Raw genomic sequence first — 18386 nt, 5'->3', positions numbered from 1 at the left:
CCGCAGCCACTGGACTGCAATTCCCAAACCGCGCCCACAGGCAGTAATTGCCACCGCGGGCACAGAGGCAGGGCCCTTCATTACGGCCACTTGGCAGATGTGGAAATTGAGGGCCGTGAGGGTGAGCAACTTGTGCCAAGTTAGGCAGCGCCTGGAAGCAGGGAGCTGGGAAGAGTGGCCTCTGCCTCCAGCCTGGGGTTCACCCTCTTCCCGCAGGTGGAGGCTGCGTGTGGCGCCCGGCAGGCGTTCATCCCCACGGACCGTCCCCCTTGCTTCTGCAGCACCCGATCCTCACTCCTGAGTGCGAATCAGTCAGGGCTGGTTTTCGGAGCTGCAGATGCAAACTCACGCCCAATCCTCCACTGCTGGTGGGCCGCAAAAAATAAAAAATGACACCCCCTCCCCATTTTCTGGGACAGCCCCAATTTCAAATATTCAAACCAGAAAACACGGCCAACCTCCTGCTCCCGACAGAGCAGGGTTCCAGCAGGGCTCCTGTCCACCCCCATGTCCACTCCAGCTCCGCTCCCGGCTGGAGGGGGAGGGCGGGAGGACGGTGCTCCTCGCACACCTGGCACCGGGTTAGCATCGAGCGTCGGCCACCTACCTGACCTCCGACCACAGCCTGAGGCAGGCGAGACTGGCTTCCACTGGCAGATTTACTGGGCCGAATCGTGTCCCGCCAAAATTCACGTCCACCCAGAACCTCAGAAAGTGACCTCATCTGGAGATGGGGGCTTTGCAGATATAGTCAGTTAAGTGGGGGTCATACCAGGTTAGGGCGGGCCCTTAATTCTATGACCGGGGCCTTAGAAGAGATACAAACTCAGAGGGAAGACGGACACGTGAAGACAGAGGCGGACCGGAGTGATGTGGCCATAACCCGTGGAGCACCTGGGCCACCAGAGGCTGGAAGAGGCAGGACGGACGCTCCCCAGAGCCTCGGGAGGGAGCTCGGCTCTTGACTTTGCCGACACCTCGATTTTGGACTTCCAGCCTCCAGAAGTGTGAGAAAATGAACTTCTGCTGTTTGAAAACCACCCAGTTTGTGGTCATCTGTTACAGCAGCCCCGGGAGAGTACCACAGACGACGAGGAAGCAAAGGCCCAGAGACGGCGTGTGGCTGGCCCAGGTCCCGGGGCTCACCTGAGCAGGTGCGGGGCTGGAAGGCCCCTCGCCCAGGGCCCGCCCTCCTTCCTGTCCTGCGCTGCCCGCCCCCCTGTCCACGGCACCTGGAACACTCCCCCACCCCCACTTACGATGAAAGATTTGCAAACGTCCCTACTTCTGCCACGTCCACATTAGCGTCACTGCAGGAATGGAATCCGGATAAGAACACCCGAACGCAGGAGCCCTGGGGACAGAAGCCGCTCGCGACGAGGCGGCCTGCGGCGCCGGCATCTGAAGCTGGCAGCCCGGCTCCAGGAGGGCTGCCCGCCCGTCCGGCCCCGGCCACGGTCCCCTCAGCGCCAGCTCCTGCCAGCCCGCAAGGTCCCCGGTCCCAGCACTGTGTTTGCCTTTTTCATCAACTGAACAAAGCAGAAGAGATGCAAACACAGCCTTGGGAAAGTGGGGTGGGGGGAGCTGGGGGGGGATAAATTACTGAGCGGCGAGTCCAGCTGCACCAGGATGTAATAAAATGCGTTGCTAAGAGACAAGTGCCAAAGAAGTTCATTAAAGGACACTTTAAACCAAGCCGCCACTCGCCTCCCGTTACGGGCTGCGTGTTTGGTGCCGTCCCTCGTGTTTATAATTAGATCCACGATGTGAGGCAGCGCTTCCCATTCAAGCGCACTCAGCAGAACTCGTCAATAACAACTGCAACGAGGCGCCGGCCGGGCAGGGGCGTGGGGGCGGCGGCCTGTGCCGTGCACAGACGTGTGCTTGAGTCCCACGCACTTACGTAAGCGGGACGAACGTCCTCGAGGATCCCACTATCCCCCCAGCCGCCTGGCTGACCGTTTCCCCCAACAGGGCCTGGGGTCTCCAGGCCCGTAGACCCGCTGGACCTCGGGCTCACGGCAGAGGCGCCTGCCACCACTTCTGGATGTTGGGGTTGTGGACGCTGAGCTCAGGCTGTGACTCGCTCAGCGGCTCTGTGCGTGGGCGTCACGTGGGGGGGGGATGCGGGTGCAGAGGTGAAGAGGCAGGAAACTGCCAGATTCTAACCCGCTGTGAAGGGGCACTGGCCGAGAGGAGGGCCGTCAGACCCCGTCAGCCAGGCCGGGGTGACTGCCACCTCAGCTGGGCCTGGACAGCGAAGAGGAAGGAGCCAGGTGACAGGGTGGGGAAGGCCGATCAGAGGACGGGCACCGGCAGGGACGGGATGTGGCCTGCAGGGGTGTCCCTTGGGGCCGCAGCACTTAGAGAAGGTCTCCGGGCAGTGCCCACCCTAAACTCAGGAGCGGTCACCCGTACATGGGTCTATGGCTACTCCTGACCGATCAAAGGCGCAGGCTGCACGGGGCCAGGCCGTGCGACGTCAGTGGTGGCGCTGGGCCACGCTGCCCTCTTCCGTGGGGCACGGTCTCTCCAGGGCCACGGGCCGACCCGCAGCGTCGGAATGTGCGTTCTGCTCGGGAGTCCGAGGCGGAGCCCTGGAGAGGCTCAGCGCTTCGGAGCCAGTCTCCTGCAGGGAGAACCAGCCGCCACCCATGCGGGTCCCCCCACTGGCGTGATGCGGGTTTGGGGGGCAAGGCTGCAGAACCAGCAGGTCTCCCCCAGACGGGTCTCATTCTCAGAACCCCTCTGGGCCCAGAGCTGACATTCGCCTTCCTTCCGGTGACTTCCCGCTTCTCCTACACAAGGCGGCCAGTCGGCACCTTAGGTTAGGGGTCAGGCGTGCCAGAGAGCACGGCCCCCCACCCCATCCCACCAGCTCTCCGCCCTCACGCTCACCTGTCGCTGTCGCGCACTTTCTCCCGCCATGCTGGCCTCCCCGGGAAGTGTGAGGCGGGTCCCACCCCAGGGCCTTGGCACAGGCCGTTCCCACTGCCTGGAACATTCTTCCTGCGTCACAGTGCCCACTGCTCCAACCCCTGCCGGCCTTCGCTGCGACGCTGCCTTCTCAGAGAGGCCCCCCCGACCCCGCTGCCCAAGCGCCAAGTGCCCCACACGCGTGCCTTCGCTCAGAGCGCCTTCTAGCCCGCTTCGTAATTCTTTTTTCCTGTTTCCTGTCTATCATCTGTCGCCCCCTTGAGACTGACAGCACGTCTCAAGGGCCTATTCCATCCCCTGCCGTGTCCCCGGCGCTCAGCACAGCGCTGACACAGAGTGGGGACGCAGCAGGCATGTGCGGAACGTCACGACTCCATGGCTAGTGGTGACTGCTGGTGCCCTCACCATCTGGGCACCCACTTCCGGGCACACAGGAGCCGTCAAGGCCGGCGGGCACACTGGAAGATGCGGGAAAGGGCCCGAGCCACAGGGAGCTCGGCCACCTTGCTCCCCTCCAGTCCCATAGGCAGAACATCCGGGCCCCCCACATCCCAGCTCCTGCTCGAAGCCGCTGGTCACCGCAGCTCCCTCAGTGTGCCCACTTCTCAAACCTGCGGTGGGAACAGCGTCCACAATGACACTGGTAACTCTGTTTTGTCACCTCTCCTGTCCAACCAGGACAAGCCCTCGGCGAGACCTTCGTGAGCACGTGTCCCCTTGGCAGTGGCGACCAGAAGGACACTGGCGACATGGGCAAAGGGGACTCGGCGTCGGGGAGGCTGCCAAAGTGAGGTTTGAGAAATAACCCCAGCGTTTATCTGCGGTGCGTTTATTACCACCTAGACGCACTAATCACGGGGAGGAGTTGGTATCGCTGATTGTAGGAAATGCTGCTACTTGTCACTCTGTAACCTGCATCTCGCATTAAATTCCGGATCACAGTCTCTAATATGTATATATTTTTAATTGCATTTCCAAGTTCATTTGCATGTGCAGATTGGCTTTCCGCCCGAATGACATCAAAGAGAAACACATCTCCTTCTCTTCCTCTCTCTCCCCTTCCCGTCCCTGCCTTTCTCTCTTTCCTGGAGCAAAAAGCCTCTTCCCAAATTGATTAGAGCTTCACCCATGGACAGCCTGCTGGCGTCCCCCAGGGAGGCCCCTACAGACCCCCATCTGCCATTTCAAGTAACTTTCTGCTGCCTTCACTCAGAAGATGAAAAGGCAGTCATACTGCCCCTAAAGATGACCCCCCATTGCCATCTTTTAGAGCCTTTTTGATTGTGAAGGGTGACCTCCCCCTGCCCCACCTCGTATAGACCGAGAGCAAGCCCGTGCAGCCGGGCTGGGTGCCGAACAGCCCCTGCTCCTTCTGAACCGTCTTTCTGAAATTAACCTGCACCTAGAGGTCTACAGTCCATGTGATTCAGTAAGTTACACAAGATGGGCAGTTCCAGAATGCACTGGGGCCGGCAAAGCTGCTTGTCCCTGCCTCGTGCAGATCAGAAGCCAACTGCTCTGAAAGCCTCACAGCCATTCTAAAACCACCAGGGTGTTGCCCCAGAGTCCTTTCTTGGTGGCCCTGTTGTCACACGGGGACACTTTGTGTAGGACCTCCAGAAGTCCCACACAAGGCTCACGCTTCTGAAAGAAAACTCTCATGAACAGAATTTAACTGCTTAAACAAAAACAACGGGCTTCTTGTGTGGCTGCACTATGTGGAGTGTGTGGTCAGGAGCCTGTAGTCCCTGGGGGCTCCCGGGGTTTCCTGGGTACCGTTCCTGTCCCCACTCAGGGCCATAATTTCCCACCTGTAAGAAGGGGACTTGGCGAAGATGCCCTACAAAGATCCCTTGCCTCTAACAGCCTATGCTTTAAGCCGCCAGGCCAAGTCTGGGGGTGTACGCTCTCACTTTCCACCAGACCCCAAGCTGAGGGCCCAATCCCGTCTATGGACACACCAACCCACAGAGGCTTCTGTCCCGTCAGAAAGCCACAGGTGCCTGCCAACCTCTCCACGGCAGTGACGTCTCTGGGGCACTGCCAGCTTTCCGCTTCTCGTATCACTGTTAATAAAGTGATACTGCTAACAGTCCCCCCAGTGATGAATCACGCCCCGCACGGGAATCACGCCCGGCACGGGGGGCAGGGAGGGGCGGGGGGACACACGCCCTCGTGAACCCTCAGGACGGCCCAGCCTGGGAGCAGCATTCTGCCCACTGTGAGATCAGGACCCAGCCACCCGCCTCTCCCAGCTCACCTGGGAACTCGGGGTTTTACTCGACCCTGGACAAAAAATTAAAACTCCCCATGGATGTGCTTCCTTCTGCTGTTTTAACACAGGCGGCCAGAAGAAAGCGTGGCCCACGTGTGATGGCGCGGGACGCCCGCCGTGGGCAGCAGAGGCTGCAACCAGAGCGAAGCTTCGTCGGCGGCACCTCACTGCACGCTGGAGACCGCCAGCACCGGCAGGAAGTAACTGTCAGCGCAAACGTCGTAAGGAAGCCCGTTCGTTCCTTTGGAGAATGGAGGCCACTTCGAAATGAGAAAACACCTCCCCCTTTAAGCGAAAATAACAACGACATTAATAAAAAGAGCGGCAGCCACGCCAGAGGTTCAGGTCAAGGTGGGGTGCCAGAGGCCAGGGCGGAGGAGGCGGATCTGAGGGGCTCTTCACGAGAATTTGCTTGGGGTCCCTCCAAACCATCCACCTGCCGCTGTCTCGGCTTGTACACTACAGAGACCCCTCCCTGCGCCCAGCCTACTGTATCCTCCCCACCCGAGTGCCAGCCAGCGGGCAGCCTCCTGGGAGAGGCAGAGACTGGATGCAGACCCGGGCCCGCTCCAGAGTTCTAGGACCTTCGACTTCAGAGTGAGAATCCCACTCTTTCCCAAGGACCGGCTACAATCCGCCAGTGCTCGTCTGACGCACTGACTCTATTTACTGTCATCTGATCGCGTGTCCTGGAGTTATGAGACGCAGCAAACTTTTCATATCTGTGGCAGAAACTGTTGTCATCTCCCCCCCCATGCTCCAGTCTAGGGGTTAAGATCAGGAAGCCCCAACGGCCCAGAGCAGGCTACTCAACCTCTCTGGGCTCCAGCTTCCTCCCGCATAAAATGGAAATGAGGAGCTGGCCATGAGTCGGTCCCTGGACGGCACTGGAAGGGGCCTGGCCCGGGGTTAGCGACGGGCAGGAAAGCAGAGGGAGGAACGGCTGATGCCTGAGCCCCACCTGCTGAGGACGCACTCCAGGCCCAGCGCTGAATGCACCACCTCACCTCATGCCCCAGCGCTCTGCCCTCCGACTTTCTTGTTCCTATTTCTAAAAGCCTCCTCAGTGGCACGCTCCTGGAAGGGAGTCCAATCCGGGGTCCCATCCCCTAAAACTCCAAACAGTGGCAGGAAGGTGCATGGTGTGGCCAGGCCGCACCCTCCCCTAGAGACCAGCCTCTCCCCCAGAGTTGCAGGCTGAGCCAATAGACACCCCCAAAGGGGCCTCCTCTGCCTCTTCCACCAAGTGGCCAGTGTGGGCCAAGATACTGTCTGTGTCGAGAGTCCCCAGTACTGAAGAATGACCAACGCGCTTCCCGAGGCTGGAGGGCTGCGGCGGGCACACCAGGCGGTGGCCACCGTTAGTATCGGCTCACACGAGCGAAACGGAGACGGCACCGAGCCCATGACTCGGTTCCCGAACAGACAAAGGCGCTAGAGGAAACACTTGCTAAATCACAGGGCTAATCACCAGGGCCAGCAGCTCTAATGAGGCATCGTGGGATTACCAAAGTTATTATCAGTCATCCCGTTGAAAAAATTCAGTTAATTGAAATCAATTGTACAGCTCTGACAGCAGGTGTTTTAAGAGGCTAAAATATCAAAGTGAACCCTTCGGACTGGTGGGAGAAGATGGCAGTCACTGTCCACCTCAAGCAGGAGGGATGAGCGACAGGATGCCCGAAAAGGGACGAGCCACAGTGCAAAGGGACGAGCCACAGTGCAAAGGCTCCGGCTCCCCCAGTGCAGGACAGGGCTTGACAGGCGCTTCCTGTGGTCACAGACGCTGCGACCACAGTCCTCCCAAACCAACCCCACGGCTTCGTGGTTCCGACGCACCTGCGCATCTCTTCCCCGGTTTCGCCTCAGTAACGCGGTGAGGAAGGTCTGGCTACCACGCCTGCTCTTCAGACTGGAACCAGGGCCCAAGGAGGCCGAAGGACTGCCCGGTGCTGCTCCCAGATGCAGGGAGCTGGGACGTGAATCCCAGCATTGCAACTTTAGGACATCGTGCGTACCCCGGCAGGCGGGGGGCCAGCTGGAGACGAGGGCTCGGGCTGAAACAGAGGGCATCCTCACAGCGGTCTGACTTTGGGCGGTCGCCTTCTCTGACCTGTCCAGCAGAGAAGATTCACCTGCCCAGCCTGACCCACCCAGGTCCTGGGACTGTCCCGACAATGAAATAAAAGAGACGTGCATCAGGGAGGTGAAGGGGCAGACCCACTGACAAGTATCGGGACCACAGGTGGCCAAGGCACTGTGTGTGCAGTTTGTCCCCATGCGCCTCCGCAGGTGCAAATGTCACCACCTCGGAGTGACCCCCACACACCCCGCATCACAGCACATCATCCCATGTGCTGCCAGAGTGGGCCTGGTGGAGAAACGTCTCATGCAGAGGCCTCGCGGGACCCCACGGGAGAGGGAACGGTGGCAACCTCCCTCCCCAACTCTACGTGACAATGTCTGCAGGGAGAGACCAAGTGAAAGCTCTCTGTAAATGGAAAGCCTCATATTCACCACCACTGACAGCACGCCACCCGCCATACCCTGTAGATCCCCCAAACCCGGCGTGAGCTCGTTAAATGCTTGTAGAATTAAACTGAGTTGTTCCCAAGAGATGTCCACAACCCGCTGTCAAGGGTAGAAAGCCAGTTTCAGAATCCCAGGTGTAGTGCATCCACCAGGCGTTTCCCCATGCTAGAGATGTCCAGGTGTGCAGAGAACACCCCACGAACACACCTCAAAGCCAGCACCCCTGCTGTCCGCGAGCTCGCGCAGGGGAGGGGCTTACATTTTACGACTTTCCAGTCTCTACTGTGAATTTTTTTCCCCATAAGCCTGTATTTCTCTTATAATAAAAACTTTTTGCTAAAGTAGCATTCTGTATCCCCTAAACATGACGGAAATAATAGAAAGAATGGTGCTCGCCGCTCTCCTCAGTAAGATTTCATTTTGGCAAAATGGTAATTATTTTTCTTACTTCAAAAACAGATCCTCTCATTTTAGTAACATCAGCCCAGACACATTATTAAGTGATTATATATATTACACAGACTTTACATGAATTACATCTGTCGGTATATATCAATATATTTATTATTACGTATTTTATATATAATCAAAATAAAATCGATGATAAAAATGCAACCAATAAATATAANTCTCCGGCCCCCGCCGGCCACCTCTGCTGTCTCTCCTCTCTTGTGGTTCTACTGCGGGAACTGACCAGCACCTGCCAGTGTTCTCAGGCCACCGGCTCCTCCTGCCTGAAGCTCCAGGTGTCCTGAGGGGCCCTCCCCCGATCTCTTCCAGGAAGCCACCCTCAAACCTCCAAGCCGGACCTGAGGCAGGGGCTCCCACGGAGAGCTTTTCACAGACTTCGTCTGGAACCTCCTGAAAGGTAGTTATCTATCTACGCCTTGCTCTTTGGTGAGCTTTCCAAGGGCAGGGGGCTGCTGGCTTCGTTCATCTCTGAGTCCTCTCATTTCGAACATCTGATTTTAAAATCTACCATTTACGGCATGCCTACCACAGGCTAGGGACTCTGCCGGGCCTGTAAGTACACCACTGCTGACCCTCACACCATCTCTTTACAAAGTTGCCCACTGGCTCCATAAATGAGCACGCAGCCCCTGTGAAGCGCTGCTCTGAGCATCCATGGGGAGGGGGCGGGAGACCCAGCCCGCCACTCAAGGAGCCTACGGGACAGCACGGTGGACGTGAAAGACCAGGAGAGCCTTGGTGCGCACTTTCCAGAGGCAGGAAAACATTCGGGGTGCCAGGGCTGCTGACGAGCCACCGAGGGGCCAGCCTGCCGGGTGCGGTGAGGTGTCGGGTCGGGGCGCCCCAGCTGGTGGGCAGAGCCCTCAGCTTTCACCCCACGAGCAGCGGAAAACCGCTCCCAGGTCTCCAGCGAGGGAGGACCTGGTGGTGATCAGGTTCTGAGGCGCTTCCTCTGGGGCAGGACGTAGCAGAGATGCCAGAGTGGACGCAGCACGCTGCCCTTGGCAGCCGAAAGGCGCAGGCGACCGAGTGCCCCTCAGCCGGTGAATGGACAGCCAGTGGACAGGCAGTGGTCTCCCACGTCTCTCCCGGCAGAGGAATAGTACTTAGACATAAGAACAGAGCACTGACACAGGCCGCGACTGGGATGAACCGTCACACGTGATGCTCCGTGAAAAAAGCCAGTCATTCAAGACCAGTCGTTTAAGACCACAGGCCAAGCGATTCCACTCACATGAAAAGTCCAGAAAAGGCAACTCTAAGGGACAGAAAGTACATGATGAGTAGGGCTGGGGGGAGCAGGTGGCTGACAGCCAAAGAGTTACTTTTGGAGATGAAAATGTTCTCCAATTGATGGTTGTAACAGTTGCGAATATCTGTGAATAATAATAATTTTAAAAACCCTACGTAATTGTACACTTTAAATGAGTAAATTATATGATATGTGAATTACATCTCAATAAAGCTGGGTTTTTGTTTTGTTTTAAGTGGATCCAGTGAGGAGGCCTCTGCGATCTTCCAGCTAAGAGATGGTGCTGAGGGGACCAGTGTGGAGGAAGCTTGAAGGGGAAGAGGGGCCCCAGGAATATGGCTCAGATAAAAGTGAAGGCCACGGAGGCTGGCTGCAGCAGGGGTCGTAAGGGGTCAAGGGCACACAGGTGGCAGTGGGAGAAGCCAGACCTGGGCCCGGCTATCTCAATCCCATGCTCTTCCCTGCAGAGAATGAAGAGATGGCATTCATTCTCTCTGTAACCTGCAACCATGCTGTAATAAAAACCAGATCTCGAACTCTAGGTCAGAAGGATTAAAATGCACCCTCCTGGACGAGAGCGGACTTGGGAAGAGAACTCGGCAAACGAAACATCCCTGTACTACAGGACCACAGATAGTTGGGGAGCCTCGGACTGCACCTACCCAGCGTTCGCTTGGGGGAAACGCATCGGACATGATTCAGCGCTCAGGCGCATGCCACATATATAAGACCTTTCAAGAAGACATATTTTTATTGCTGAACTTGAGGACAGCCCCTCAGAATCTAGAGTCCATTAAATGAACAGAAGGAGCAGAGCGCGAGGCCCTAAGTTCCCCTCCAGGGCCTCAGTGCCTGCCTCTCCGTCTGTCTGTCCGTCTGCCTCTCTCTCTGCCATGCCAGCATGGACTGCAGCTCACAAAGCAGGCTCCTCTCACTCTTTGGTGAAGCTGAACTTGCATGAAGTTCAGGTCTGGAGATGCCCGCTACACGTGGCATCTGAATCCTGTGCTGAGAACTCCAAAGGCGGAGCGGGGGAGGGGGGGTCGGGGGGGGGACCCTCTCGTACTTACGATGGGTCTGTTATTTACGCAAAAGTGCTTGTTGCTTGACAATTTAGATAAAAATGTTACTGCCTCTCTGCATGTGCTGCAAATTCATGGCGTAAAACCACTGGAGCAACTAATGGGGTCTTCACACATCGCATCTCATTAAACGAGAGGGGTCCCGGCCACCCCCCCGCCCCCCGGGCCACAGCCCCGCAGCGGGGCGCAGCCACACCTGGGGACACAGCTGAGCCGCTTTGGCTGGGTCCCAATTCAGCTCTGACCAACTCCCCGACCTCCTTCTTTTTTAAAGGAATATGTTTCCAAATAGCAACATCCCATGGAAGCTGGTTTCCTGTTTGTCCCCTAGTCCACTGATGGCAGGAGAGACGCTGGGGAGTTGTGAAGAATTCGTATCTCTCTGCTTCTGACCAACAGCCAACCTATTTACTTGTAGGAGTCCTCGGCAAATGCCCGTAGACACTCGTCCATGCTTCTAAGAGTAACTGAAAAAACTCCCAGTGCCAAGGGCACAAATGGTAAACCGATGGCTGCGTATCGAAAGATATCGCTCAGCTGCTATTGTATTTCTAACAGATGTGGATAATGGGGTCATGCGTTCACTTAACTATCTAGTTCATCATCCACGTGTGCACTTTTAATTGAAATTTAACCTTTATAGCCCATATTCCAAGCGGGAGCAGCACAAAAACATATCTCCGTAGGTGCAGACAGTATGAGTTTCTCCCCAAGCAAATCTATATATGAACGCTACCTTTAATTTTATGTTGAGTTGAAAACAAACTCTGAAATACTGGCTTTTTTTTATCCCTGATCCCGCATTTCAGTTGCACCTGGGCAGGTTCTGGGATGACCAAGCAGAGCCCCCCCCACCGCCACCACCAGCTCCTCTTCGAGACTCAGGGTACAGATCAGAATCACCTCCGAGAGCTAGCTAAGTTCATCAACCCTTCCCCAGCCAAGCTGCCAATCACCACCAAACTCTCCCAAGGAGAGAGAGAGACCAGTAAATGTTAAGTCTACCCAACTCATTTCATAGGTGACCTCTGAGAGATTTCACCGCGAAGCTGGGAGAGACAAGGCAGCTTTATTAGCATGCTGCACCACAGCCTTAGCCCCCCCCCCTTTTATGAGCCCTTGTTATATAAAATGCCACAAAGAGAAAAAGAAAAACAACACACTTATAGTCACAAACCCAAGTTCAGATGGCCAGGCTGAATCCTGGCTGCTTACAAGACGTTATTTTTAGTCATTTCGAAGAGAAGCATTTTTAAAAAGCCAGGAAACAAAAGTTTTCGTTGTTGTCTTTCTTTTTAAACACACACTCACACACACAAAAAGATGGAGGTACATTCCCTTGGCAGGCATCCTTCCCGGATTCAAATTTAAAGGCAAAGGCAGCCCGAAGTCGGACAGCTCCTACCCGAGGCTGCACCGCAGCCCTCAGACAGGATTTTCCAATGTTTCTCTCAGCCTCATCTAAATTCCGGCATGACAGATAATAAATAGCTGCTCATTTACTATCATCATAAAAATTTAAGCAGCCTTGAAAGAGTTGCTACAATACAGAAGGAATGATCAAACCTAAGCTCTGAAAAAGCCATTCGGAATAGTGGAACTACCGCCACGGAGAAGCACACATAAAGAGGCAGGTTGCAATAAAAGCCGCGGGATTACTGGATTTTCTCTCTCTTTTAAATCTTCTACTCGCAGCATAAGAGTCAACAACTTGCCGTTTTACCCAGTGAAAAAAGGGCTTAGTAAGCCTCAGTTATCACACTGGACCAGATTTGGTGCTGGTTTCTTTTTTTTTAAAGAAAGTATGTGATTTGATTCTACACAGTGATTAAACATCTTTGTGCTCAGCTGAGAAGGGTCTTCCACCCCTCCCCCTCCAAAAATGGCATCAAAGCAATCAAAATGGTAATGCCGGGCCTGGGTCCCCTCCCCCCGCGAACTCCCCGACTTCGCCGGGGCCGCGCGCCGGGCCCCCCTCCGGCGGGAATGGAAGCTTCCACTCCAGGACGGGGGCGCGGGCCGGGCGGGCGGGCGCGCGCGCTGGGTAGGGGGCCGCGGCACCGGCAGAAAGGGGTTAATGCATTCGTCCCAACCCTCCCGTCCAGCCGGGCGCCCCCGACCAGGCGCGGACCCGCGGGAACAGCCATCTTTCTTTCCGCAACCCCCGGCCCCCTCCTCTTCCGCACGCCCCCTCCCACCACTTTTCAACTTTAAAGACTCGAAATGAACGCCCGGCCTCCGAGTTCTCGCTCTCCAGGGTGGCCGCCACCCCCGCCAATCTCGTCCACGTCTCCCCCGACACTGAAAATTCCTCCGGGAAGGGGGCAGCTGACCCAGCCAGGGCGGCCGGGAGCCGGGGGGAGGAAGAAGTGGGGACCGGATCGGCAGCCGAGCCGGGGGTGGGCGCTATCCAAGTTTGGTGCTGACGACGGACGCCGGGCATCTTGGAAGCGCGATCGATGGCCGGGGGGCGCAGGCGGCGAAGGGGGGCGGGCGGAGGGAGGGATCGTCTGCGGGGAGGGGTGTTGCGGCGTTCCGCCCCGCCACCGCCTGGAGCCCGGTCTGGGAGCTAACATTGGCTGCACCGCTCAAAGTTCTGGCCCGGCGGCGTAAGGGGGAAGGGGAAGGCGTGAGCGCAGGAGAGGGGAAACGGCGGGGAAGCGGGAGCAGAGGAGGGGCGGCGCGATAGGGGATGATGCCGGGGCGCGGTCACTGGCCGCGTCAGTCCGGGCGGCGGCGGCATCTGTTCGTGGTGCTGAAACCCCGAGCGCTGAGCTCAGCGCAACTAAGTCTCACAATGGACAACTTTTCCTCCTCGAGGGGCCGGGAGGGGGGTTGGCGGCCGTGGCCCCCACCTCGAGGAGCTTCTCGTGGGTTCCAATCTACACCTGACGCCCGCAGACCAAAGTTGGGGCAGAACTGGGGCGTCCCGGGGGCGCCTTTCTTTTGTTCCCCGGGAGCTGGCGTCAGGTTCCAAGAATAAAAAGTGATGCAGGAGAAGTGAGCGGAGGGGAGCCCAGAGGAGCCCTTCTGCAATAGGATTTGCAGTGGAACCCAGAAATCGCTTCCAAGGAGTTTGGTATCCAGGCCTAAATTACCGCCCCCTCGACCCCCCACCGTGGCGAGAAGTGGGGACACGGAGCCGGGAGAAATGCCCACATTCCAAAAACATGTCCACCAACTCAAAATGGACGCCGGGCTGCTCGCCGCCTTTTAAGTGCAGCTTCAGTCTTTCGGCCACTGCGCTCTCCCCACTCGGCCTCCGAGAACCCAGCTCTTTCTTTCCAAAAAAAAGGGGGGGCGGGTAACTTTTAGGATGGCACACGCACTCCTTTAGGAGTCTGAGCGCGCGGCGTGGAGGCCGGCACTTTTTAGGGTGCTGCCAAAGTGCCCGGCGACCCCTCTCCCCACTCCGGTGGGGGGTGGGTGCAGGCTCCAGCTCGCTTACTTGTTTGTCGCTGAGCGCGGCGATCCGCGGCTGTCTCTCGTGGAGCTGCTTCTTGAGGTCGCCGTTCTGCGGAAACACGGAGGAGCGGGTTCAGGCCAGCTGTCCGGGGGGTCGGGTGCGCACCGGGCCCCGCGGACCGCAGCCCCCCGCCCCGCAGCCCGCGGGCCAAGCCTCCTGCAGCGCGCCCCAAGTTCCCTAGCCGCGTCCCGCACGCGCGGCGGCCGGGCAGTGCCGCGCGGGGCCGCTTACCTGTGGCTGCCGCCTCATCGGGGCAGCTCGCGGGGCGGGGCGGGGGCCGAGGCCACCCGGCGGCGCGCCCCGAGCCGTGCAAGTTTGCAGGCCGGGGTGCGTGTGCGAGTGAGTGTGAGTGTGTGTGCCGGGGGAGGGGGGAGGAACAAAGAGCCAAGTAAACACGGCGAGTCCGTGTCGAGCAAAGCTCATAAATATTCAAGTCGCGTCCTAATCTCCCCAACACACACACGCGCACGCCGCAATACCGCTCGGGCTCCGGTCGCCACGCCGCTGCTCGCCGAGCAACAATCGCCAAAACTACTTTTGCAAACTGTGCGGGATTGCACGGGGGTGGGGGCCGCAGGGGGTCGGCGCACACCTCGCACATACCCCGGGGCAGGCTCATGTAGGGCCCCCTCCCGGCACCTTCAATCTTGCAGACCCCATGTCGAGAAAGACGCCGGGCTCAGGTCCCACGGGCCCCCGCCCCCCGCCCCAAACTGTGCAGGATTGCACAAGAGGGGGAAGGAGGGGGAACCCAGAGGGGAAGGGAGGGGAGCCCAGAGGGGGGTCCTGCTTGTACCTATTCCTCCCATCCCCCCGGCAGGCTCAAGGAGGAGCCTCCTCCAGGTACCTCCGGTCAAGCAGACCCCGCGAAGAGGAACAGGACGCCAGGCCCGGGTCCCCGAAACCCCTACCCTGGCCTCGGGCCCCCGGCTGCCTACCTGGTGGCGCGCGAGTTCCACGGCGAGCGCCTCGGGCCGGCTCTGCAGCTCCATCTCAGCAACTTGGGCAGCACTTTGCGCTCACTTTGGCCCCGGCTGCCGGGAAGTTGCGCGGCTCGGCTGGGGCAGGAGTGGGCGGGGGCGGACTGGGCCTCGCGGGTGGGGGGACACAAGCCCCCTCCTCCACGGCCGAACAGGAACGGGGGGGGCGGTCTGTCGAAGGGGAAGAAAGGCGGCCGGGCGCCGCGGCGCCGAGCCCGCGGCCACCCCAACTCCTCAGGATGCCCGGCAAGTTGCGCGGGGTCCCCGGGCTGACGGCGCCGCCCGGCGCATGGCCCCCCGGCGCCGGGAGCCCCGCGCAGCCCCGCGCAGCCCCGCGCAGCCCGGCGCGCGCCCGCGCCGCCGCCGCCGCCGCCCGCGCGAGCCGCCCGCCGGCAGGGACTATATTTCCTCCGGCGCGCGCGCCTGGATCTCGCTGGGCTTCGGCGAAGTTGTGCCTCGGCCCGATGCTAATTCGGCAGTGCCCGGATGGAGCGGGCCGGGGCGGCGGGGGGCGGTGCCCGAGCCCGCCGCCCGCCCCGCCCCGCTCCCGCCCCCGCCCCGCCCGCGCGTGCGCACTGCCGCCCCGCCGCGGCCGGGCGCCCCGAGCAGAGAACAAAAGTGGCGGCGCTGAGGGGCGCAAGCTCGTCGTTTGGGGCACCCGCTCCGACACCACTCCGGCTAGGCGCTCGGAATGGGGTCCCCGCGATGCCGTCCTCCTCTTCGCCCCACCCAGCGAAACCCGAGGGTAACCCGGCGTCCCCATCCCCCTCCGCTGGGTGCTCAGCCTGAGGCCGTGGTTAAAGATACTTATCGGTGGGAGGAAAAATGTCCATTTTTCATTTTTTTCTCCTCTGGCTCTCGCCGATCCCTCTTTCCCCTACTCTCTCTTCCCCTGCCTCCGCCCTCCTCCCTCTCCTACTTTATTTAAATTGTCTTCCATCCCCTCCCGCCTCCCTGTACACTAGCGCTGTGACTTGGGAGATGAAATTATTCATGTCGCCAGATTCCCCCACCGCCTGATGGCTACGTTGTTGTTTAAACAGTATGAAAATTGATCTGACTGTTCCTTTAGTGATTTTTTTTAACACTCACAATTAAACTCTCAACAGATGTCACTGGACTTTTTAAGGCTGTTGTTAAAAATCGTAAACGTTCCCGGTCAATGTGACATAAAACAATTATAACTACGGCTGCAGAGATCACGTTTCATAACTCCCAGGCCCGCAGCCAGGAGGTTAATGTCTCCAAGTCGATACGTTACCCGATACATTACCGTCGTGGAGTTTACCATCCTCATCAATTAACGTCGCAATACTTTGCGCCCCATCGGTAGCATCCTAGGACCTATGAAAGACGCTGGGGAGAAACGCTGCAATCAGACTTCAAAGTAAATGTTTAAACTGGTAAATCATTAAAAGTTCACATTTCTCCACATCACACACACACACACACAAAAAAAACCAGACACACAATCAACAAATACTCCTTTTAACATATATGCCAGTATGCCACAAATTATGTCTAGGGGTAGCAGAAGCTGGAATTGTTTTCAGCTTGGGACCCCAATGTCGTTCTGGCCTCTGTTAGGGCTTTCGGCACAAGCGACTTAATGTTTGTCTATTGGACTCCCCAAACAGTGGAGATCTCTCATCGCTGACCCTTTAGGAAGCACTCCATGAGGGATCCCTGGTTAACTGGTAAGCTTCGTTGTCCACCGCAAAACTGATACACATTCCAAGTGGTCCTGTTCCATTTGGAATAGCACCAGCCAGGAAGAAGCAGATTCCACCAAATGTAAAACGAAAGGGCTGGTTTTGGGTGCCGTGAGGAGCCTGGGGCTCCTTGCACTCTGGGTTCAGCTCGGATGGTCTCCAACTCAGGGTGATGTCCCCTCTTACTTAATGCTTTTGCTGGACTGGACACCAGTCTGGTAAAGTGGACTGCCCAGGGGACCAGTGGCCAGAGAGCCAGAGAGCGAGAATGCGCTTGTGAGAAGATTCCTACTGTAATCTCTATAAATGTTACTGGCGTTTTGGTAAAAGTTCGTCATAATTTCATTGGCCACGTATGTATTGAAATCAATGGGATATTCAGGTTGTCCGTGACCCACACAGACTCAGGCAGATAGATGCTGGCCAGAGGATAGTGGCTCCCTCCACAGAGATGTGGAAGTGCTGTTTGCAAGTTTCTATTAATTCCAGTTACAGAAATGACCACCCACAGGCCCCTCTGTGGTTTTCTTAGTCACCTAATTCCTGAGCAAGCAGAAGGCCAGGGGCTGGGCCGCCCTGTGATGATGGGGACAGTGGTCATGCAGGGAAAACCAAAGCGAGTGCTTGTGAGCAGACGCGGGGAGGGTCCAGTGTACTTTCCCCGCCACGCGTCCTGTGCTCTAGGCCACGCCCCCGCCACCCCGTGCCCATGCTGTGCCCTCCATCTGGAATGCCCTTTCCGTCACAACCTCACCTTTAAAAACTCCTCTTCATCCTCCAAGACTCACTTTAAATGCCATCTTTTCTAGGAAACTTCCCCTAATGCCCACACGTAAATTCTTTGCTCCTCCCTCTGGACACTCACCCCACAGCTTGGAGAGCATTCTGTCCCATAATAAAGGTCATCGTTGTCTTCCCCGTGAAGCCTGGGCCGACTCCGAGTCTGACCGGCGGGCAGAGCACAGCATGTGTGTGTTAAAGGCAGGCATGGTGTGCCTGGAACCAAGTGGGTGCTTAATAGCCGAATAAGTGAGTGAGGGGGTGAATGAATGAAAGAGACACACATGCTAAAAGAGACACACATTCTGTTTTTGGAAAGGTGGGCTATTAATGATAGCCAAAGAAATGAGCAATGTTCATATGTCATTCCAGGGGCCGCCTGCATTGTAGTCAAGTGGACAGGGGGCCTGGACTGGAGCTTGAATATCTGAGGTCGAGACTCTTAACGGCCTTGGGATCTCCTAGCCTCTATTTCTTCGGATGTAAAAATGAGAATCTTCCAACCAACTATAGTTACCCCAGATCCACGCAGTTCCTCCTGGCCCTGGGCCTCGGTTCCTTGCTCAGTGGAGAGTTCCAATTACAGTGTGTCACTGGCTCCACCGCCTGAGGTGAGAGTCAGCCTCCGGCATGGCCTCCACCATGCCTCCCGCGGGGGCGGGGCTGCAGTGGCTCCAACCACATCCAACCCTGTGGACCCGTGGGGACCCCGACTGCTCCCCGCTCTCCGGCTTACAAGTAAAGTTTTGCACCTTGGGGCACAGACCTACCTCCCCAGTGGCCAAGCAAGCAGCCGAGTAACACAATTCAGAAGTAAAGGGAAGTAAGTTAGTACTTCATTGTTACTCCCTTCCTTGACTAATTGGAATGCTCTGGGGACCAGTGGTCCCACCAGGTGG

The 18386-nt window shown here is 57.6% G+C and overlaps 1 protein-coding gene across 2 annotated transcripts in view; it reads right to left on the bottom strand.

The window, feature by feature from the left end:
* Positions 1–15284, bottom strand: part of PHF21B (PHD finger protein 21B) — a 73166-nt gene extending 57882 nt beyond the window's left edge. For both annotated transcript variants that reach the window (XR_005652892.1, XM_039863206.1), the window contains exons 1-2: positions 14954–15284; positions 13998–14063 (exon numbers count right to left, since the gene is read on the bottom strand). Coding sequence is in view for 1 of the 2 variants with exons in the window: in XM_039863206.1 (XP_039719140.1) it covers positions 13998–14063; positions 14954–15007 (120 nt within the window). In the remaining variant the exon portion in view is untranslated. The remainder of the gene's footprint in view (positions 1–13997; positions 14064–14953) is intronic.
* Positions 15285–18386: the final 3102 nt, after the last annotated feature.

Source organism: Pteropus medius, unplaced genomic scaffold (assembly GCF_902729225.1).
Source record: "Pteropus medius unplaced genomic scaffold, Ma_sr-lr_union100, whole genome shotgun sequence".
Lineage (NCBI taxonomy): Eukaryota > Metazoa > Chordata > Mammalia > Chiroptera > Pteropodidae > Pteropus > Pteropus medius.
Note: the sequence above shows the minus strand (reverse complement) of the source record. Positions and strands in the feature narration are given on the sequence as shown.